Source organism: Mustelus asterias, chromosome 15 (assembly GCF_964213995.1).
Source record: "Mustelus asterias chromosome 15, sMusAst1.hap1.1, whole genome shotgun sequence".
Lineage (NCBI taxonomy): Eukaryota > Metazoa > Chordata > Chondrichthyes > Carcharhiniformes > Triakidae > Mustelus > Mustelus asterias.
The window spans coordinates 39,111,457-39,135,101 of record NC_135815.1 but is presented as its reverse complement, the minus strand read 5'-3'; the positions used below and the strand labels follow the sequence as shown (position 1 = coordinate 39,135,101).

General features: G+C 40.3%; 1 protein-coding gene across 1 annotated transcript in view; it reads left to right on the top strand.

Annotated features, from left to right (window-relative positions):
- The window catches only part of kctd3 (potassium channel tetramerization domain containing 3), a 67,128-nt gene that overhangs the window by 28,233 nt on the left and 15,250 nt on the right, over window positions 1–23,645 (top strand). Inside the window, exons 5-10 of the mRNA XM_078229790.1 lie at window positions 533–591; window positions 2,602–2,682; window positions 7,439–7,588; window positions 8,924–9,014; window positions 15,811–16,001; window positions 21,402–21,517. Coding sequence (XP_078085916.1) covers window positions 533–591; window positions 2,602–2,682; window positions 7,439–7,588; window positions 8,924–9,014; window positions 15,811–16,001; window positions 21,402–21,517 — 688 coding nt within the window. The remainder of the gene's footprint in view (window positions 1–532; window positions 592–2,601; window positions 2,683–7,438; window positions 7,589–8,923; window positions 9,015–15,810; window positions 16,002–21,401; window positions 21,518–23,645) is intronic.

Sequence of the window (23,645 nt, the reverse complement as noted above, 5' to 3'; positions counted from 1 at the left end):
TTCCAGATGAGACATTAAACCAAGGTACTGTCCTTTTTCCATTCAGAGAAAAGTCACGTTCTTTCAGTGTCCCGGCCAACATTTCACCATCAATTAACACTGCCAAAAGTAATTAACTAGCCAGGCACCTCATTTGCTGTTGGTGAGACTTTACTTCATGCACATTAGAATTCTCATTTGCTTCCATAATGATTAAAAAGTGCATGAAATACCTCAGGAGGTCCTGAAGACATCTTGAGGCACATATAAGAACATAAGAAGCAGGATTTGACTATACAGCCCTATGTGTCTGCTCTGTCGTTTAATAAGATCATGGCTGATCCTCAACCTCCGTTCCATTTTCCCACCTGATCCCCAAATCCTTTGACTTCCTCGGAATCTAAAAATCTTATCGATCCTAACCTTCAATATACTGAAAGATTGAACATCTACAGCTATCAAATTTCATATTGCCTTTCTTTTGGACTCTTAAATGATTTATTAAGAGACATTTATTAAGAACAATGCTGATGCAATTTTCCTCATCCTTCAGGGGAGTAAACATCAATGTTCTGAGACATGAAGCTGAATTTTACGGGATTACTCCATTAGGTAGGATTAACATTGTTCTGTTGTTGCAATGTTTGAAGACCTTTTTTGCAGGATGCAGCATTATGTTTTAAATTAAATCAAATAGTCAAAGTTGATTAACTATGATTAGTACTCCAAGTGCTGTTCAGAGTGCGGCAGAACATTACTCTAGGGCTAAGTCCTCATTAATATGTACTATCCATTTCATGTTTGACACCTTTTACAAGGTTGTACCTGCATTCATCCTTTTTAGTCTGGGGAGATTATAAGGGCCCTTGCGGATGTATCAACTCCCTAACATTGTGATCTTTTGGTCTGGTCAATTCACAGACCAATTATATATTTTTTTGTGAATCTGTTTCCATTGTTTTATGTGTGTTGGTCCAGTGAAGTGGAGCCTAAAGAGCGGTATTAATAATACAAATACTTTAAACAATATTCACTTGGAGTGCATCCCATTAATTAATTGATTAAATATACAACCAGGTATAGAACTGAGAATGTTCAGGTCTGAAATTCAATCTCTTATCCATGGTAAATTACTTCATCTCAGTATGGCACTATTCAAATTTATTGGGCTGAATTTTTCCAGTGTGAAAATGGTGGTGGAAGACTTCAGGAGGAAAGCCTGATCTGCATCCACTGTTGGGGGTTATTTCCAAAGGTGGGAATGGAAATGGCTTATCTGCCCGCTGACCAGAGGCAGATGACAGATTTTGTGACCTCGCCAGGATTTGACAAGCCCCCAAAAAATCAAAGTGTCATGAGTCTGCCCTCCTTGCAGCTTCCAGAGGATTGGGTTCTTCCTTACCGAAGGCTTCATGATGCCAGGAGGGGCACCCTTCGCAGTAATTGCCACTCCCCACAGCTCCAATGCAGCCACTGGAGGGTTCACAGCTTCATTTGCTGGTTTATGCTGTCTGGCCCTGACACAACTAGCAATCGTTTACTGGCCCTCTGCTTGGAGGTGGCCTCTCCTATTTCTTTCAGCCTCAGATGTGGCCACCTCTAACAATGGTGCTGGCGAGGCTGCAGTGATGCTGACCCTCTGATTGAGCTAACAGTTCGGACAGGCAGGTCACCGTCATTAATTGAAGAGAAGTCCCAGTAGAGGCTTATAGGGGAGGCAATGGCCGAGTAATATTATCGCTGGACTATTAATCCAGAAACTCAGCTAATATTTTGGGGACCTGAGTTCAAATCCCGCCATGGCAGAAGGTGGAATTAAGAGTCTACTGATGACCATGAAACCATTATTAATTATTGGAAAAACACATCTGGTTCACTAATGTCCTTTAGGGAAGGAAATCTGCCGTCCTTACCTGGTCTGGCCTATATGTGACTCCAGACCCACAGCAATGTGGTTGACTCTTAACTGCCCTCTGAAATGGTCTAGTTTCAAGGGCAACTAGGGATGGCAATAAATGCTGGCTAGCCAGCGACACTCGTGTCCCGTGAATGACGAAAAAAAAATCCTTGTCACAAAATTTGGATCCTTCACCTTTATAATTGCAGATGCATTTTTCTTTTTGATAGTTAAAGTATGCCTTCCAAATTTATATAACCTTTCTACCAACACTCAGTAGAAGCTTTACCGAGTATGGATCTAAGTTTAGCACAAGTCATCCATGCTATTGAGTCCATTCATGAAACTTCCCTTGAAGAGAATAAATCCCTCCTTCAAATATATCTCTCTTTCCTGTTTTAACCCTCTCGGGCATTTTAGTTTTGAGTTGATAAAAGTCAGGATTTGGGATCTACTACAAAAGATTTAATTTTTGTTTGGATTAAATTTAAATTGCAATTTTACCACCTTGTGGTGTTTTTGTGAGAGATTGAGGCATTGTTTTGTACTTGTGCCATCCAAGTTATTACTTGCCAGTGGAGTTCCTTATTTGTAAATGAAAAGAATGTCCACGTTTTTTAAATGCTAGCTGGGTGTTCCATTAACTTTTAATTAGAAATGGTTGATGCCTGAAAAGGTAAATATTATATGGAACCATTTGCTTTTGTTTTTTTAAATCTACTTAGTTCGTCGTCTGTTGCTGTGTGAAGAGCTTGAGCGATCTTCCTGTGGCAGTGTTCTTTTCCATGGCTATCTGCCACCTCCAGGTACATTACTTCTTTTTAAACTGGAACTGATTTTTTTAACCTGTCGGACCATGGCTCTGCTAATATTGTCCACAACGGTACAAAGAACATTAACCTTCCATTATAACATCACTACTTCATAAATGTGCAGGCTAATAACATTCATGTTGTTAATTATTTGTGCTTTATTTGATTGTTATCATCGTTAACACTTTTCCCATGACAGTGCTGCTTTATTTTGTAGGGCAGGTGGCATGGTCGAGGCTACAGGTTTTTCCACAATAATACTGCTCCGCGTTGCCCAAAATGATGTATTTTGTCACTCGGGATGTATTTATTAGCCATCTGTTATTGTCCTTTTTATTTTAAATCTTAATTTCATCCCTCGACACAGGTTCTGTCATCGCTATTCAAAAGCAGCTCATATATCTAACAGCTTAAAATAGGATGTTGAAGTGTGATTCAACCTCTACCATATTGTGTCAGTGTTTAACATTCAACAGCTAAAACTCCATATTGCAGGTTTAAAAATCCAGAAAAACAGATTTTCGGGCTGAATTTAGGTCTGGCAAAGTCTCAGTATTTAAATTCTCATCCTTGTTTTTAAATCCCTCCATGGCCTTGTCCTTCCCTATCTCTCGCCTTCTCCAACCTTACAAATCTCTGAAAACTCTGTGCTTTCCCAATTTCCTGATGTTGGAGATGTCCTGATTGTAATTGCTCCACTTGTGCTGGCTATCCGTTCAGCTGCCCTAGCTCTCTCAAAACCCCACCCCCACCTCTCTATCTCATTTGCTACTTGCTAAAACCAACCCATTTGACCAGACTGTGCTGATAGCTCCTTCTGTTACTTGATGTCAAATTTTGATTTAGTGACAATCTTGTTAAACATCTTGAAATGTTTTGCAATGTTAAAGATGCTCTATACATGCAAGCTGCTGCCGTTGAAGTGTAAAGACATTTCCCGCACTGATCGCTACAAGTAAATTTGGGGTTAATGAGATCAGATTGTAGTATGGTATGAACAACCTGGATCCAGACTTCAGGTAAAAGCAAATTACTGCGGATGCGGGAATCTGAAACAAAAATAGAAAATGCTGGAAAATCTCAGCAGGTCTGATGGCATCTCTGAAGAGAGCATAGAGCCAATGTTTCGAGTCTGCGCTCTGACGAAGGGTCATCCACATTCAAAACTTTGGCTCTATTCTCTCTCCACAGATGCTATCAGACCTGTTGACATTTTCCAGCATTTTCTGTTTTTGATCCTGACTTTAGACTTGATTTGAGCTTTAAATTATCTATTTTAAAATCATGTAAATTGGGAAAATTCCCAAATTGGCTTGAATTTACCCAGTTCAAATTTATAAGTGACAAATGTTTAACATTAATGGGCAGTTTCTGGCAAAGTAAGGAACACTGCTCAGCTATAAAACTCTCCATTTCCATCACACGTACGTATTTATTGCTCCTGGTTATATCTGTAGTTCATTAGTAAGATTTCAGGACTTTTGACAGGGCCTCTACATAAACTGCTGTTTTATCTTTGGTGATTTAAAGCAATGATTCGATTCAACACTCAAGTTTAAAAATTCAAGTGCTTGGCCCCTAACAGTCAATGACATTGAAAAATCTTTTCCAGCCAGTATTCGTTGCAAAATCCATTGTAAAAGTTGCACATTATGCAAGTGGTCGTTGTTATTCCTGTAGATGGCGATGTGATAGAGGATTTCAATGTTAATATGGAAGATTCATTGCTAAAACAATGGCTACTAGTTTAAAAAAATAAATCTACACACAGTTACAGGATTTGGCCACTGAATGTCACTGTGGAGCATTTATTATTTCAACCAACAACTATGTTGCTGTATGAAGTGAAGGTAATAAAAAGGAACATCTGCAGATAGATTGAATTAAAAAATATATTCTCCCCCTTGCATCTGCTCTGTCCACCATCTTTCCCACATTGCTAATTCCCTTCTATCCCTGCATCAGGTTGACTGTCTGCAGCGGATCTGTTACTCCATTATCACCTTTTTGCCTCTGTCTCATTAAATTGCCATTTCCAGTACATCCTGCTGCTGACACCAAAAAACCCATGTCACTCCCTCTTTCCCCCACGTGAGGCCAGTAACATGTGCAGCTGCTCCAAGTCAATTGACTCTTGATGCTAAAACAGAAAGTGCTGGAAAATCTCAGCTGGTCTGACAGCATCTGCGGAGAGAGAACAGAGCCAACGTTTCGAGTCTCTCTCTCCACAGATACTACCAGACCTGCTGAGATTTTACAGCATTTTTTGTTTTTGTTTCAGATTCTAACATCTGAAGTAATTTACTTTTATCTTAATTGACTCTTGAAGCTGTTTTGCTTAAGTGCATTTCTAGATATTTCTCTACCCTGCAGCACCTCTGCACAACATTGCAATACTGCACACATGGTCGCTCCCAACCTTATTGACTGCAGCTTTCCCTTGTCAACTGCTTGATTATAGTTTCCTGCCAACCATCCTGCACCTCCATTTTCATTGTGTCTCACCCCTTATAAAGGTTGTAGTTTCCATGCATGTCCTCCCCCAAGAGCTAGCTCAATTTTTCAACGAATCACCCATCTTATGACCACCTCCTGCTCCCTAAGGTTTACCCTTTTTCACTCCTGTTGCCTACTCTGCTTTGTTGCCCGCTTTTACAAGCAGAGACTCCTATTTATGCCCTCCTTCAAATGATTTTTTTGGCGCACAGTTTACCTCGTCCTCTTCTCCCTTTCCCATATGCTCCCATCTTTTCTCAATTACAGCTGGACACGTTTTGCATGGGCTGTTTCCATTATAATTGTAGACATGGGGATATATGACTGAAAATGTTGTCAGGAAGCGCAAGGATCAGTTTGTAATTTGCTGACGATTCATCAGAAAGCTAGATTGGCTCAGATCCTCTGGTCAGCGGCGGAGATGGTACACCTGCTGCTGACTGTGCTATAATCTGCCCACTTACCGTTTTATGTTGGAGTCTTTGCACCTTCCAATGTCGGCTCTAGCAGGGATGCACTAATGAACAGAGTGAGGAGCTCGGTTTATGAGTGTGATTCTGGTGAAAACATACCCCTTTCTTCGTCTTGAACTGAAGCCATGCCCCTTAATACCTGTCTTCGGTTCATTAGCTTACACTGTTTTAAGTTGAGTTGTCATCCCCGAAACTGAGCAGCTCCCCCTCATCAAAGATGCTCACCCCATCCCTCATCACCTCCACCTCACCCCCCCCCCCCCAAAAAAACAATGCTCAAACTCCTCCCTCAACCCCTGGCAATACTCAATACACTCCCGCACCCCATAATATTCATCCTCCTTCCCTCACCCTGAAATTGATCAAACTCCTCCTCCTCCTCCTCATTCCAACAATGCTCAATCCCCTCCCTCACCCTGAAAACTCCCACCCTCCATCCCTCACAGTGTGCATCTCCCCTCTCATGGTCGACAGTACCCACCCTTCCTCACCTCAGCACTCCCTGACAATGATGACTCCTCTTGATATCAGCTAGACAGGAGTGAGGGATTCTGGAAGTTGAGTTGGGGAGGAGGGGGAGGCTATGAAGAGGTGACACTGTCCGGAGGGTTGATGAAGGGAGGAAGAGCTAAGAGCTGGTGAACAGTTCCAGAACTGGGTGTGGGGGGGGGGTGCAATTTGAGGTGGTGAACATTGTTGAGGGTCGGACAGGGGTGAACATTGTTGAGGGTCGGACAGGGGTGAACATTGTTGTGGTTGCCATTGTGCTTTTGCAGTCCAGCTGATTTAGAGTTACGCTGCTCAGCAAGTTTTACACCTGCTCTGAAAAGCTCGAAGTAAATTTGTGTAAAAAAAACCAGAGCAAGTATGAAGCAAACAGTGCTAGTCATTGTGGTTCTGGTTATTTAGACCCTCTGACATTAGCCATTCAGTAATCTTGGCATAGTAAAACTAGCGATCAGAAGTTTAAGCTTTCTGCATAAGTACTGTGCATGTGCACTCATCGGGATTTCTTCAGGGTCCAGAGACGCATCAGCGACTTAAATTGAGTAATTCTCTGCTTCCCATACTGGAAAATTTGAGCCATTATATTTGTGCTTTTGTGTGTGTGGGTGTGTGCTTGTAAGATGGCCTATTTAGGGCTTGGGATGAATAAGAATAAAATGTTCTGAGGAGCATTTACGATTACAATATCGATTGAAATGAGAAAGAAAAGTAAGGATAGGGGTGAGAGAGGTTGAAGGTAAGGGGCTTATTACCCGTCAGGCAAACAAATTTCTGTCTTTTGTCGAAGTGTTAAAGAGAGACGTGGAAAAACTTTCTCAAATACAAACACTTTTTATAATACTGACTGGTATGCAAGAACTGAATCCAACACAAAGTAAAATCCATTTCAAACTATAGTCCAAATTGGAGACGAGTAATGATAACAAGCAAGAACCTTGACTGTAGAACTCTATCAGTTTATAACCAGATGTAGAAGAGCTTGAGAAACATATTAAAATGCAAAATTTGATATTCCCACGTATAGAAATACTTGTCCGTGGTTCAGGTGACTCCAGGTAGCACAATGTATCAGAACAGTGTGTCAGGTGCTTGCAAAGTGGCACTGACTGTGACAATTCTTTAAAAGAGAAAGACACAGTAGTAGAGTAGGTGTAAAAGAAAGCTGACTAAATTTGTATGTGATAGGTCAAAGTACTATCTTCTAGGCATTATGAGAATGTCGACATCTTTCACCTTTTTAAGTGGTTAAAGATTGATGTGTTTAACACTGCTAGCTATTCCCAGTAGAAAAGGAAGTATTGGAGGGCCCGGATCCTCACAGGAGAGTAAAGCCACACAGAGCACAGCAGAGGGTACAGTTCGATCAAATCCAGCTCCTTCCGTGTCAGCTGGAGTCATCTCGACTGAAGGGTCTGCCAGATTGGGTAAGAAGAGACACGTTCCTTTTCCTCTAAAACACACATGCAAATACTTATCCCTTAATAAGTAAGCTAGCTGAACGATTACAGTTGCACCAATCCACCATCTGCTTTTCAATCAAATGTTTCCTTTGAATTGGACCTTGAGCTTGTTTGAGCAGAAGCTACTTTCATTAAATTATAAAGAAATATTGCAATGTATCTCTCATTGTCAGCCATCTGTTTCTTTAATGATATCTAAAAGAACAGTAAAAGGCATACAGCATAATGTATACTTAGAGACATAAAATTTTCAGAATATGTAAAAAAAATCAAATCTTAATTTCAGACCGTATATACATTTTGCTTCAGTAAAACATAGGCTTTACCACAATTTCAATATGTCAAAACCTGCTTGCAATGAATAGGTGATAGAGAATCTGCTGACAGTGGGTATCCACAGGCATTATGTCCATAATTCTGCGTCACGCATTGCTGGTGCGTGACATTTGCTGCTGCTAGCATGCTCTCAGAAAATTATTCCATAGTGCCAAATTATTGGTGTTTGTTCATGCAATATACGCTCAGTGTGGATGATTATTATAGCTGGAATGTGATGGAGTCTTGATCAAATACGATCATGCTATTATAAGAGTCGATTAACATGCACTCATGAGGTTCACCTCTACAGAGCTACCAGATTACAATGTGACCTGTTGATCAACCAGTGATGCACGGGAGTATCAAAGCCTTTTCATGTTTGGAGGATTTTCTTTTGTATTTAACAGTCTTTGAAATTGCTTCTACCCATGAGAGAGGCTGGAAAATATCCAGGTGATTTTCATTCTCTGGGTGGGCTTAACATTCTATCAGCAACCATCTCCAGTGTTGTGAGCATTGGCCATCTAACCTATGCATTTTGGGATATTAATGGGCAATTTAGCATGGCCAGTCCACCTAACCTGCTAATCATTGGACTGTGGGAGGAAGCCAGCGCACTTGGAGGAAACCCACGCGGGCAGAACGTGCAAACTCCACACAGACATTCACCTGTGGCTGGACTTGAACCCGGGTCCCTTGTTCCGTGAGGCAGCAGTGCTAATCACTGTGCTGCAGATTGTGAAGGTCTGCTCTGTTCCAGTGGTAACTATCCCATTGTTCCTTGTGGCTTAACAGTTGAAAATTATTGCTCAAGTTTTCACTTTAAATTAATTCAAATTTCGGTCATTAATTTTATTACAAGCAAGATTTGCCATATTGGGATTGTGATGATGTAGGTGAAGCCCAATGTATATACGCAGTTTGAAGTTTAGCTTTGATTTTTTTTAAAGATTTGCAATTTTCTTATGTTTTTTTTGGCAGGTGCAGCAGTGGATCCCCGGAAAGTTCTGATAGTAGCTGGTCATCACAACTGGATTGTTGTGGCTTATGCACACTTCGTGGTTTGTTACAGGTACCAGAGAGTTATTGCAGTTAATGTCTCTTTCTGTTATGTTCTGTCATTTTGCTAAATGATGGTAGAGTTTTACTGTTCACAGGACAGCCTGGTGCCTTCTCGAGAGAAATTGCAATTGGAGGCTTCTGATGAGAATTCAATGTTCTGTGGAATTTCTGCATTTTTCTTAAAAGTGCCACTAAAGACCTCAGTGTACAATATAAGGCTTCAACCTAACGGTAGAATATTGAGGCTTTCAGTGGTGTACAACGCAGGTTTATCAGGATGCTGCCTGGTATTTTGCTTTGTAGTTCCCTCAAAATGCTTGAGGATGTTCTAAAATTGGGGGCCGTGCTTTTAGGACAGAGATGAGAATTTTTTTCGAAGTGTTGGCGACTTTGGAACTCTACCTTAGAAGGTGGTGGAGGTAGGGATCATTAAATATTTTTAAGGCAAAGGTAGATAGATTCTTGTTAGGTAAGGGAATCAAAGGTTATTGGGTAGATGGGGGTGTGGAATTTAAAACAAGCAGATCAGCCATGATCTTCTTGAATAGTGGAGAGGCCAAATGGCCTATTCCTGCTCCTGTATCTTACATTGTGTTTAATATGCTATAGGTGAAATGTAATTATTACTACTTGTTGTATGAGGAAATATAAATGCAAAGAAAGACTTGAAAAATTAGTCAGAGTCATAGAGGTTTACAGCATGGAAACAGGCCCTTCGGCCCAACTTGTTTATGTCGCTTTCTTTTTAAACCCTTAAGCTAGTCCCAATTGCCTGCATTTGGCCCATATCCCTCTGTACCCATTTTACCCATGTAACTGTCTAAAGGCTTTTTAAAAGACAAAATTGTACCTGCCTCTACCACTACCTCTGGCAGCTTGCTCCAGACATTCACCACCCTCTGTGGAAAGAAATAGCCCCGCTGGACAGTTTTGTATCTCTTTCCTCTCACCTTAGATCTGTGCCCTCTAGTTTTAGACTCGCCTGTCTTTGGGAAAAGATGTTGACTAGCTCATCAATGCCCCTCATCATTTTATAGACCTCTATAAGATCACCCCTCAGCCTTCTACGCTTCAGAGAAAAAAGTCCCAGTCTATTCAGTCTCTCCTCATAACTCAAACCATCAAGTCCCGGTAGCATCCTAGTAAATCTTTTCTGCACTCTTTCTAGTTTAATAATATCCTTTCTATAATAGGGTGACCAGAACTGTACACAGTATTCCAAGTGTGGTCTTACCAATGTCTTGTACAACTTCAACAAGACGTCCCAGCTCCTGTATTCAATGTTCTGACCAATGGAACCAAGCATGCTGAATGCCTTCTTCACCACTCTGTCCACCTGTGACTCCACTTTCAAGGAGCTATGAAACTGTACCCCTAGATCTCTTTGCTCTGTAACTCTCCCCAACCCCCTACCATTAACTGAGTAAGTCCTGCCCTGGTTCAATCTATCAAAATGCATCACCTCGCATTTATCTAAATTAAACTCCATCAGCCATTCGTCAGCCCACTGCTCCAATTGATCAAGACCCCTTTGCAATCCTAGATAACCTTCTTCACTGTCCATTATGCCGTCAATCTTGGTGTCATCGGCAACAACTATGCCTCCTATATTCTCATCCAAATCATTAATATAAATGACAAATAACTGGACCCTGAGGCATACTGCTGGTCACAGGCCTCCAGTTTGAAAAACAACCCTCCACAACCACCCTCTGGCTTCTATCATCAAGCCAATTTTGTATCCATTTAGCTTTCTCACCCTGGATCCAGTGAGATTTAACTTTATGCAACAACCTACCATGCGGTACCTTGTCAAAGGCCTTGCTAAAGTCCATGTAGACAACATCAACTGCACTTCCCTCATCTATCTTCTTGGTTACCCCTTTAAAAAACTCAATCAAATTTGTGAGACACGATTTTCCACTCTCAAAGCCATGCTGACTGTCCCTAATCAGTCCTTACACCTCTAAATGCCTGTAGATTCTGTCTCTCAAAATACCTTCCAACAACTTACCCGCCACAGATGTGAGGCTCACTGGCCTATAGTTCCCAGGCTTTTCCCTGCAGCCCTTTTTAAACAAAGGCACAACATTTGCCACCCTCCAATCTTCAGGCACCTCACCTGTGACTATCGATGATTCAAATATCTTTGCTAGGGGACCCGCAATTTCCTCCCTAGCCTCCCACAATGTCCTGGGATACACTTCATCAGGTCCTGGGGATTTATCTACCTTGATGTGCTTTCAGACTTCCAGCACCACCACCTCTATAATATATACACTCATCAAGACATCACTATTTATTTCCCCAAGTTCCTCAACATCCATGCTTTTCTTAGATACTTTACATTAAAACATTGCAGATTACAAAGTGGTATAAAGGAGTATTTAAAATTCTAGCAGACTGCAACGAGCAAACTGTTACCATTAGTTGAGGAGAATGTACGTACAGACGTTCAATGGTAGAGGTACAAATTTTAAGAGAAAATACTTCACCCACATTTGAGGTAAAATTGACATCCAAGTTTGGTGGTTGGGACAGAATGTATGCCAGCATTCAAGATTAGTTTGAATAGGTAAATAAACAAAAAGGGATTGAAGGGGATAAAAGAACAAGATGGATATATGAGTTTAAGAAAGAGATGTATCGATTGATTTTTTTAAAGCTACTTGAAGTAGATATATCATCATTCAAAATGGGGGGCAACTTAACATCTCAGCAGAAGTTTTGCATCTGTTATATGTTTCCCAGCAGTTTGTATTTTTCTTTCTTCATATTGTTGATCGCTCATGTTTAATGAGGAATTTGAGAGATTGCTAACTGTGCCATCTCAGCATAAAAGAGTGAGCCCAGAGTTGTGATGATACCTGCTCAAGCACGAATGGAACTCAACCCCTCTGATTTTCTTGAATGTTCTTATTTATTATCATCACTTAAAAATAGAGGCTTTGTAGACGTATCACCCAAACAGCAAAAAAAGTGCAGCTTAGTCCACCATGCAGATCATTTTACATTGCCAGATATCATTCCTGTTATGGTCCTTGCATTATTACTATTCACTGGGAAACCAACTGATGGGAATGTCAGTCGACATCGCTATCAGCCCCTGCATTGTCATTTTTGCTCTAGACTCGTGATAGCATTCTCCACTTGTGGAGTTTGCAGTCTTTTTCAGCACAAAGCTAATCCTTGTTTTTCTTAGTCTTTATAAGACTGCCCATTCATGCCTTGACAAATAGCTTCAGCAGAGATAAGATGTGGTTATCTCCAACTTTCAGCAGCACAACAGACTCAAATCTACATGTATTAGCATGTTTCCCTCTTACACCTCTTCTAATTTTGGTTCCATTTCTGTGCATGCTGTATATCTCCTCCAACCATGGCACCAATCCAGCCTCAGATTATGACCAATTATCTTGGCTGACACATTAACATGCATGTAGAGTTTGCTAGGATTGTGAAAACTCTGGAAATAAAGTATATATCAAGAGATTTGTAGGCAAAAAAGTAGAATTCATTTGGGTGATTATATTTTACATGATGCTGCTGTGCACTTGAATGGAGTTTATGTTTCTGAATGACAAAAGTAACTGCAGGAAACAATCAGATGTAAAGTATTGTGGATGCTGAAAATCTGAAATAGACATAGAACATGCTGGAAATACTCAGCAGATCGGGCAGCATCTGTGGAGGGAGAACCAGAATTAATATTTCAGAACACCTGAAACGTTAACTCTGTCTCTCCACAGATACTGTCTGATTGGAGTACTTTCAGCATTTTGTTTTTATTGTAGGAAACAATCTACACGCTGACAGACTGTCGCTCGGGAATCCTCGTGTTCAGTTGTTGCCTTAGTCTTTGGGCATTTAAAGGAGTTCCATTTGTGTTTTCATTCCTGCCAGTTTGAATTTAAAGTAATTTTTTTCTCCCAGTATATAAAGGATTAAAACCTGCAATCTAAGGGATTGGCAGTCAATACTCACATGTGGCCCATGCAGTTCTAGAATAAATAGAATTTCATTTTTGACGATGAAAGGTTGCATAAATGAAATAAATCTCATACGGCACCTGGGGAAAATCGAGCCAAGCATTGATAAAGGGATCAAAATAATAGTGTAGGTAACCAGACGTGCTGTATATTATGCACCTTCCTACAGTGATTTTTAAATCTATTTACTATCTTTTGACAGTTCACTGGCATCTCCTAACATATACAAGTGATGAATTTAAGAAGTTTACAGGGTGTGATATTTCTTTTGTGACATTCTTTGAAGGTTAAAATATGCGAGTAGGAATACAAGTTCTTTTTCACCAGTATGGCAAGTGGAGAATCAGGCAAATATTTCTTGAGTTATTTTATGCAGCTTGGCTGTCACTAAAGACTTTCACGACTATTGAACAAGAGCTCCAACCAAGGCTATAAATACAGTATTATGAAAAACAAAAGGATTACGCTGGAAATGCACGGGCATTTCTCTGAGTATCAAAATTGGGTTGCAACAGAAAAAAATTCCTGACCCAAAATAACGTCCTCCTCAAAGCTGAGCTGCTTTAGGATTACTTTGAAGATAATTGCAAATGATTTGCTGTAGTTTTTATTACAACTTGTTACTGTGGTGCAATATTTTTGATTTTTGTTACATTTTTGACTATACATTTTTCCACATTGAGGCTTGAATCCATTTAAAGTAATTTTTACCGTCAGCATTTTCTAGCGATGCCCTCGGGGGGCTGGAGAATGAGGGTTAAAATGCAGTGGAATAAGTTGAGGCAGAATAGTCCGATGTTTGTCCAGCAACCAGGAAAAATTCACCAGCTTTTAACAGTTCCATTAAATTTTATAATGTGATGATTCATCAGTAGCTGTAACAATGAGGGAAGTTTTAACCACCTAAATAAAAGCAGGTGGGTTTGCATCAGGTGGGTTTTAAAGGCCTAAATTATCAAAATCCAGGCTGCAACCCACTTCCCGCTTTAATGGAGGTGGGAAGGTAGATGGGCAGCCAACATTATACAAGGAGGCAAGTTGGCACCTGAAATCTGATAATGAGATTGTGAACCTCATTGTTGTTCAACTTTTTGAATTTAATGGCTGCACCCAGATGTGGGAAGCATGATTCAGGAGGTAATTGCGTATCCATCTACCTTCTGGATCCATCATGCCTGTGAGGACAAATCTATCAGGCTGGTGGTTATTGTTATTTAGGGCTAGGCAGGCAAGGCACAGAACCTGAATGGCTGATAGGAGCCAAAGCCTGAGAAGATGTGCAATTGGTGAGTTTATGCCACCTACAAATCCTTGCTATTGGACCAAGCTGGAGGGGCCATACGCATGTTTTCTTTGCAAGGAAAGTCTGAACAATCAACTGCTTCAAATATCTTTGAGGGAAAATAAGAATGACTGGTGTGAATGGTAGAAATTAAATGGCGACGTTGGGATGGAAATTTTTAACAATCCAGGGGGTTATCAGGAACTGGGCTTGCTGTGGAGCTTCCACTTTCAGCAAGATGAATGTAAAAATGTGAGGACATAGAGACAGAAACCTGATGCCTTTTTAGAACCTGTTTAAACTCAAAATCTGGAAGAACTGCCCAGGGGAGAGTTGCCAGAATTTTACCAGCACACCCGCCCTGATTCCGGGGGCGGGCGAGGCTCGGAGAACGGCATTCTCCATTGGCCTCTGGTGGGATCGGGTGAACTCGGGCGGACATGCTGGTAAAATTCTGTCCAGTGTGTTCATGTGATAACCTGAAGTCAATTAAAAGATTAACAAAATCTATGTTTAAGTTGCATTGTTCACCAATGGATGAGTCAGAATAGTTAATAAATATTACTTTTTCTGCACCATTCTAACCATTTATGGTATAGTTCATCTTGGATGAAACCAATGGCAGAGGTGATTATAACATTGGGTGATGAAAGCCACTGAGTTATGCACTGTTATTGCTAACTATTCAATAATGCCTGGTCAGATTTCAAACAGTAGCCTTAAGAGACCAATTGCAGAATGTGGCACCTTATCAGGGATTAGTGGCTGCTGACAAGTCTATTAGAATTTAACATCTGAATTTCTATAAACTGGCAAAGGCTATTAGGTCATATTCAATCCTCAGAGGCGGCACGGTGTTTCAGTGGTTAGCACTGCTGCCTCACAGCTCCAGGGACCTGGATTCGATTCCTGGCTTGGGTCACTATGCAAAGTTTGCACGTTCTCCCCATGTTTACGTAGGTTTCCTCTGGGTGCTCCGGTTTCCTCCCACAGACTGTAAGCCGTGCTGAGTAGGTGCATTGGCCATGCTAAATTCTCCCTCAGTGTGCCCAAACAGAGGTCGGGAGTGTGGCGACTAGGGAATTTTCACAGTAACTTTATTGCAGTATTAATGTGAGCCTACTTACAACACTAATAATATATATAAAAAATGAACTCATCTAAGGCAACTTATTCTTGATCATTTTTTCTTTAAAGTGCTACTCTATTTTCCGATTAGCTCAAACCTTTCTAGTTTTTAATTTGTATGCTCTGGTATATGAACATGCACTTTAGCAACTTGTATCGGCTTTAATTCCCTTGGTCATCTTTAAAACTTAAGTTAGAATGTCATCTTGAAATCTGTTCCAAAGAAAATGAGAACAACGTCCTTAGATTTTCATAATTTACTTCTGTGTCCTTTTCAAAGATAGTCGTCGTCAATCACCAAGGTAATCTGTTACAAATTGTTAGAAAATGTTCTGGTTTCTAAAGCATTGTATGCATTATGTTGATGAGGATTTCTTAATCAGTAAGATGTCTTTGTTCATTTCTAGAATTAAAGAGTCCTCTGGATGGCAGCAGGTTTTCACGAGTCCTTACTTGGACTGGACGATAGAGCGAGTAGCAGTTAATGCTAAAGTTGTTGGAGGACCTCTTGGTGATAAAGACAAGATGGTGGCTGTGGCATCTGAGAGTAGTATCATCCTGTGGAGCATTCAGGATGGAGGCAGTGGCAATGAAATAGGTATGTATTGCATGTTTATGGAATAAAACAGTTCTATCTCACCTAACATGGGGGTGAGACTGTTTAAACATTATTCAGAACTCTGAGTTGAGTGAATGGGACAAAGTCTGTGGTCCTTTTGAAAATTACTGTGGGGCTGTTCTGTACATTAGAGGTAAATAGTCCCATGGCCCAATTTAATCGTTAACTAGTTCTGCATAAAAGACAGGAAGGTTCAGTATGAATAACTGGAACTGTCTGTGAATCAGACTGGTGATACTACCTGTGTAATTTTTCTTAATTCCATGTTAATGTCCAGCATTCATCTCATAAAGTATCTTGGGATATTTTATTGCATTAAAGGCAGTTTATTAATTGCAAGGTTCTGTTCCTTATGTGGAGTGAATAGATTTGTTTCATTGTTAGGGTGTTTCTTTTTACTATTATTCGGATGACAAAGAGATCAGTACTAGGATCAATCGGATGGCACTAATTTGAGTTAGCTTTATTTGGACTGGGATTTTCAGCTGATTTGAAGGTTGCACCATTTGGCATGGTACTGAGCCTCCAGTACAGGGGGTCACAGGTTTGATTCTGAGTATGTTGAGTAAGGTTATTATTCCCTGGGGTAGCTGTAAATGTGGCACAATTGGCCGCAGTCCCTGGTCTAGTGAGGGGAAATGTTAGATGATTCTCATGCTGTGCTGCAACTTGCTTGTGTGGGATGTGGTGTAAGGGCAGTAAGTGTCTCAGCTGTGATGTGCTAGCAGGGAGTTGCGTTGCAGCACTCAGTGTGGTGTCACCTGATTACAATAGTCACTTGACAGGCACCAGAGAGCCAAAGGCATCCATGGAACAATAGTTTAACATGAGTCGCCATCTTTTGAAGAACTGAAGGTTGAAGTAGGGTGAGAGCCAGGAGTCACAAAGAAAAGGAGCTATATTGCGCACACGACAATCTAGCATATTGCTCAATTAATTCAGTCTTTCACAGTAATCAACTATGTCTGAGACATTCTTTATCTTAACTTTATGTTGATGAAATCTGAAGTTTCTAGCTTATAATCAGAAAATTATGGAAATACTCAGCAGGCCAAGCAACATTAACGTTTCCTGCCCTGCTGATTCTTTCCAGCATTTTTCTGTTTATACTTCAGATTTCCAGTATCTGCACTATTTTGTCTTTGTGAAGTTTCCAGCAGTTTTATCCTTTTAATTCAAGGCACCTTAAGAGGGAGAGATGTTTCTGAAAATCCCTGATTTTGCATTTTTCATATCTATTGTTTCTTTGTTGCAAGCTGCACAGTAGATTTCTACAGGGACAGACCCAGCAAATAAGCAGATTTATGTGTCAACCCAAATCTATTTCAGAATAGCTTCTAATGCATATTTTGAAAATAAATTAAAGCAAGTTATCACCATTACTGTGCCTGGCTGTAAGGCTGTCATTCCTTTGCTGAGCTTGGGAGATGGTTCCTCTCCCCAGGTGAATTTATTACAAGTTACCAGTTGTCAACATACAATTGGAAAAAGGGGGTTTAATATGCACAACAGATGTTTATGTAAATTGTAGCATTGTTTAATTGGCATGAATATTTATGACACTTGACGTGCATGAGGCTGGAAGTGGAATTAAACATGGTGGATGCTCTCCTGCTAGTAGTTTCACTGAGGAGACATTGACTCCTAAAAGATTTTAAAGTGCTTCTTCCTACTTCTCTTGAATATAGCCACAATATTTCATTGTATAGGATTTTTTTCATATTATAAAGAAGTGTGGTTATATTTAATTTGCTATTAGTAAGAGAGAATTCACTGCCATGGTGACACTGAAATACACTGAAGAGTCAGGATTGAGAAAGGACACCAACTAGGCTTTTAAGTTTCGTAATTATTGGATCTAAGTTATATAGATGATAACTTTGTTTTAATTACACATCCTATTGTGCGAGTTTAAACAGATGCATGTGTTAGGGGTGTGTACAGGCCATTCCAAGAGCCACATCAGTTCCGAAGGAAGATCATGTAGGTTGATAAATTTGGGTAAACTGCTGAATCTATCGTTACAGTAACATTTTGAAGTCAAAATACAAAATGTTGCTAATGTGTAAGAGTTATATCCTTGCATGAGGGAGTTTTGACGAACGTATAATGAAGATAAAGCTGCAGAATGTCCCATTGTGTTTATGTGGCATTTGTTTATTCTGAGGCTGAGATATTCTTTGTTAGTATTTGTTTAGAATTTCTGCAGCACCATAAGGGATAGCAACCTATCTCCAGATCTTCACTGAACTCATCTAGAGTTGTCCTAAGGGTGTGCAGAAATGACCCATCAAGATCGCTAGTTAATTTCTTTTCCCTTCCTTTCTGTTCTGAAGATAAGTGCCTCTGCTTCTCTCCTTCTCCACCTTCCACAGTTGAAGGTTAAAAAGGGGGAAATTTGCTGTTTATTCCTTGTAGTAAAAGCCTAATTTTTTTAATATGAAGTGTCTGTGACTTGCACTATCCAAGCTTATTACAGACAGTGAGTTACATCAGGCAAATGGCACTAACCATTTGCTGTAACCATAGGTGTAAATTGCAAAGTCATCGCTTAAAATTAATTAAGCATGCTGGCTAATTTAGCAGTTCAGTGCTTACCATTTTAAAAGTTTTGTTGATTTCAAACAAAATTAGATCTTCAAGCTGCTTCACTCAACTGTGCTGGTATCAACTATGGAAGACAGTTGGAAAGTAGAGACGCATTAGCTGCATTTTGTATTTGGATTTCTACTGGTTTTATTGGCTGCGGTATACAGTAGGGAAATTCTTACTGGAATATAGCCCACCATATGCAATGGGGACTGGATTTGTGTTTAAAACTTTGCTATAAGTAGTATTTAGAGAAAATCTACCTTTCAAGTCAATCATTTAGCATTTGGCATAACTTCCATCTAGCATTTATAAATGTTCAATAACATCTAAAATAAAATATATTGAAGTCCAGGAAAATGCATAAAGTAACGTTCTTCATGTTTCTGTTAATTCAGATGGTGTGAATGTGCTGCTGTCAGTGACTAATAGCAAGTTTCTTGTATGAAAATCTATATATCTTACACGTTGTCAGGAGCTAAGTGAAATCCTTCAGTTAATGAAAGGCCTTGTTTCTTAATTTTTATAATGTATACTGAAGTATTAAACTTCAACGTAGGTAGTAACATTGATCGTGAAACCCAGCAAGATTGTAGACTAAAGACTGGTATAAAGATTTGTAAGACAACCTTGCTCTATCTCACAATGACCTCTTATGTCACAGTGACCCCAGTGTCACTGTGTAACTGCTAAAACACACCAGTGTCAATTATTAATAAAAGATTCTGCTCATTGAGAACTGAATCTCTAGATTTATCACCATCTTTCTTTCAAATATTTTGCCTGCTTTTGCTCCAATTGGTGAGCATTCCTAATTTGGACAGTGTTTTAAAATTAAATGCAATTTAATGTATCAGATCTATATGGATCAGAATGTAAAATTTTTGGAATTGTAACTTGTATCAATGACAGTCACTTAAAGTGAACATTACATTATGTTTGTATCACAGCAAGGGTTGTATTTGAATTCTGCTTCATCTTGTACCAGAGAAATTATTGGCATGGAAAGCATTCTTTTCTCAATATATGCGCATCCTGGTCTATTCTGGGTTATTAGCTATGAGTAAGGATAGAGAAATATTTGTCTAAAAAAATTAACATTTCTGATGTAACACACACCCACACAAACACACACACTATATTAGACCTTTCTCTGTTTTAATAGCTGTCTTATTTCCTTCCTTCATACAGTACACCCATCCAAATACAGGTAGGCTACTTTAATATTCAAATGACAGGAACATTCTTGTCATCTGTGTCATAGCGCTGAGTTCAAAAGGCATCTACTTGCACTTTGCATCCAGCATTGCCATATACGTGGTATGCAAAATTTTAATGCCCGTCGAGCCAAGTAATCCATCCTAGGAAGATCAGTTGCACGTAGTTGAGCTACAATATTGATCAGGTTAAAAGTTTTCTTTTAAAAAAAACATTGACTGGCAGATCGAGGCCAGTGGCCCCTCCAAATCCTGCCGAAGGCTAAGAAAAGCACCATAATTTCTACCAACTCACCGATCCGTTGAATTCTGCGGTAGCAGTAAGCCTAGGTCATGACTGAAAACAAATTCAAGTATTAATTTTCTAAAATGCCAGTAGATAATGGCACTATTGAATTCACTAATATTTGTGTTTACTTTGATGTAATATTCTCTCCACCAGTATCAGTCCCAAGTTTGCTGAAATCCATTATTTATAAATAAAGATCTCATACATATTACTGTTGATAAAGCCGACTCAAACACCTCTGTAATCCTAAGCCTTTCTGAAAAGGGAGCACTTAGCACAAAGCGGTGGGGTTTTGATGGTATAATGGTGCCTTGCTAAAAAATGCAGGGCCCCATATTCCAACACTTGAGTGGGAGCTTGAGCAATTTCTGAATTGTAGTTGAGGGTCCTTGACACTAAGAGTTTGTAGGCCACTGTTAAATGACTCCAAATTCCAGGAGAACTGGAACCACTTCTACACAGTCAATGTAAAGAAATGTATGCAAACATCTCCTGAAACCGCAGAACATTCCTAAAAGGAAATTGTGCCCAGTGACACATTGTGTTTTTTACTGTCTGCCTTCTGTGGTTTAGCACCTTCCATATTGAAAGGAAACACAATTCCCACACTGCTCATTGGGGTACTTTTGCCGCCCCCCCACCGTCCAACACCCTGAGGACAGCATTCTGTCATTCTTCATGAAATATTTTATTTTTCTGGCAGCTCTCAACGCTGCTTAAACTAAACAGGCAAGACACTTCAAATACAGAAGGAGTTGACATGCTGTTGTGAATAATTTTTACTGAGTACGTCCTCCCTCTGGAGTAATCTGCTCTCTTTGCATTCATTTTCTCTGTTCCCTTGTAACTCCGTACACGTGAATTAGAAGAAATGTAGAATGGCATTGCTCACAGGTCTGGTATTTACTTTTGGATTTGCTAGCTGTTTGCAGCTGTGTTGCATGGCTCAAAAATGTCATTCTTTGGTCCTCTTATCGAAGTGCCAAGCAAGACAACAATCACAGGTATTTATCTGGAGAGTAATTCCACTTCATTTATATATTTTAAGTAAAGTTATGATATACCATTTATTTTAATAAAATGCTTGTTAATTGAAAGGGAAAATAAGAGTCTGTATGTCAGAAAAGGGTTTCCAATCAGTGTTACCTTATGATAACCTTATGACCTTGAAGGTCAATAAAAGAGAGATCTTATCCAACAATACATCAGTCAACTCCAGAATGAGAGAATTGCTATGAAATATAGAAATGTAGCAACAAACCTGTCTGCTGTTCCGTTTTGTAGGTGTATTTAGTCTTGGAGTTCCAGTGGATGCACTCTTCTTTATTGGAAATCAGCTGGTTGCAACCAGTCACACTGGGAAAGTAGGAGTGTGGAATGCAGTTACCCAACACTGGCAGGTGAGCTACATCCTTAAGAAAATCTTGTAAACTTTCATTTGCTATTTTTGAACCTATGCTGGAGACATATAATAGAATAATATATGCTATTTCACTGACACATCACATAAGTTGCAAATGCAGTAAGGTACTGAGTAAATTATTTTCAGTATCATTTATTTAATAAATATGCAAGTTTAGTATAAAATATAATCCAAAGACATTCTCCCCGTGTCTGCATGGGTTTACTCCGGGTGCTCCAGTTTTCTCCCACAGTCCAAAGATGTGCAGGTTAGGTGGATTGGCCATGGTAAATTACTCCTTAGTGTCTCAAGATGTGTGGGTTAGGTGGGTTAGCCATGGTGAATGTGTAGGGTTATTGGGATAAGGCGGGAAAGAGAGCCTGGGTAAGATACTCTATCAGAGAATCAGTGCAGAATCACTGGGCTGAATGGCCTCCTTCTGCACTATAGGGATTCTGTGGTTCTATGATGTACACAAAGGGTCATAACAAACAGGCTGCTGAATTTTTCTGTCATGCTTAGCAACGAGCAATTTGGTAGTACTGCATCATGTGAATGTATGAAATAGGAGCAGAAGTAGACCACTCGGCCCCTTGTGCCTGCTCCGCCATTCAGTAAGATCTTGACTGATCCATTTGCATTTCGAATTCCACATTCCTATCTACCACTGATAACATAAGAACATAAGAAATAGGAGCAGGAGTAGGCCATCTGGCCCTTCGAGCCTGCCCCGCCATTCAACAAGATCATGGCTGATCTGAAGCGAATCAGTTCCACTTACCCGCCTGCTCCTCATATCCCCTAATTCCCTTATCGATCAGAAAACTATCTACCCGTGATTTAAACATATTCAACGAGGGAGCCTCCACCACTTCAATGGGCAGAGAATTCCAGAGATTCACTACCCTCTGAGAGAAGAAGTTCCCCCTCAACTCTGTTCTGAACCGGCCCCCCCCTTATTTTGAGGCTGTGCCCTCTAGTTCTGGTTTCCCTTCTAAGTGGAAAGAATCTCTCCACCTCTACCCTATCCAGCCCCTTCATTATCTTATATGTCTCTATAAGATCACCCCTCATCCTTCTAAACTCCGAGTACAGACCCAATCTGTTTAATCTCTCCTCATAAGCTACACCCCTCATCTCCGGTATCAACCTGGTGAACCTTCTCTGCACTCCCTCCAAGGCCAAGATATCCTTTCGCAAATAAGGGGACCAAAACTGCACACAGTACTCCAGTTGCGGCCTCACCAGTGCCTTGTACAGTTGCAGCAAGACCTCCCTGCTTTTATATTCTATCCCCTCAATAACCTTTGATTCACTTGCCTAACATGAATCTGTCTACCTCTGCCTTTAAAATATTCAATGACCCTGCCTCCACCGTCTTCTAAGGCAGAGAATTCCAGAGTCTCTCAGCCCTCAGAGCAAGAAATTCTCATCTGTCTTAAAAGCTTGATCCCTAATTTTAAAACAGTGCCCCCTAGTCCAGGAATCGCCCACAAGAGGAAACGTTCAATCCCTCTACTATCACGACGGACAGTTGCAGCAGTGTGTACCGTGTACAAGATGCACTGCAGGATCTCAACAAGGTTCCTTAGGCAGCACTTTCCAAACCCACAACCACTATCATCTAAAAGGACAAGGGCAGCAGATAACTGGGAACACCACTCCCTGGAGGTTCCCCTCCAGGTCAATCGTCATCTTGACCAGGTCAGCCATGATCTGATTGAAGAAACAATACTTTTCACTATATCCCAATACGTGTGACAATATAAATCAAATCCATTCCTCTACTATTGCTGGGCCACAATCCAGGAGTCCCCTCCCTACCAGCACTGTGGATGTACCTATACCTCAGGGACTGCAGCAGTTCAAGAAGGCAGCTCACCACCACCTTCTCAAGGGTAACTAAGAATGGGCATTAAATGTTGGCTCAGCCAGCAATGCCCACATCCTTTAAATTAATTTAAAAACAACATCCTTTCCAAATCCACCTTGTCGAAACCATTCAGGATCTTGTATACTTCAATCAAGTTACCCCATATTTTAAACTCCAGCCGAAACAAGCCTAGTCTGTCTAACCTTTCCTCAAAATTCCTGTGTCCACTCATGTCTTAATACATGCAAAATCC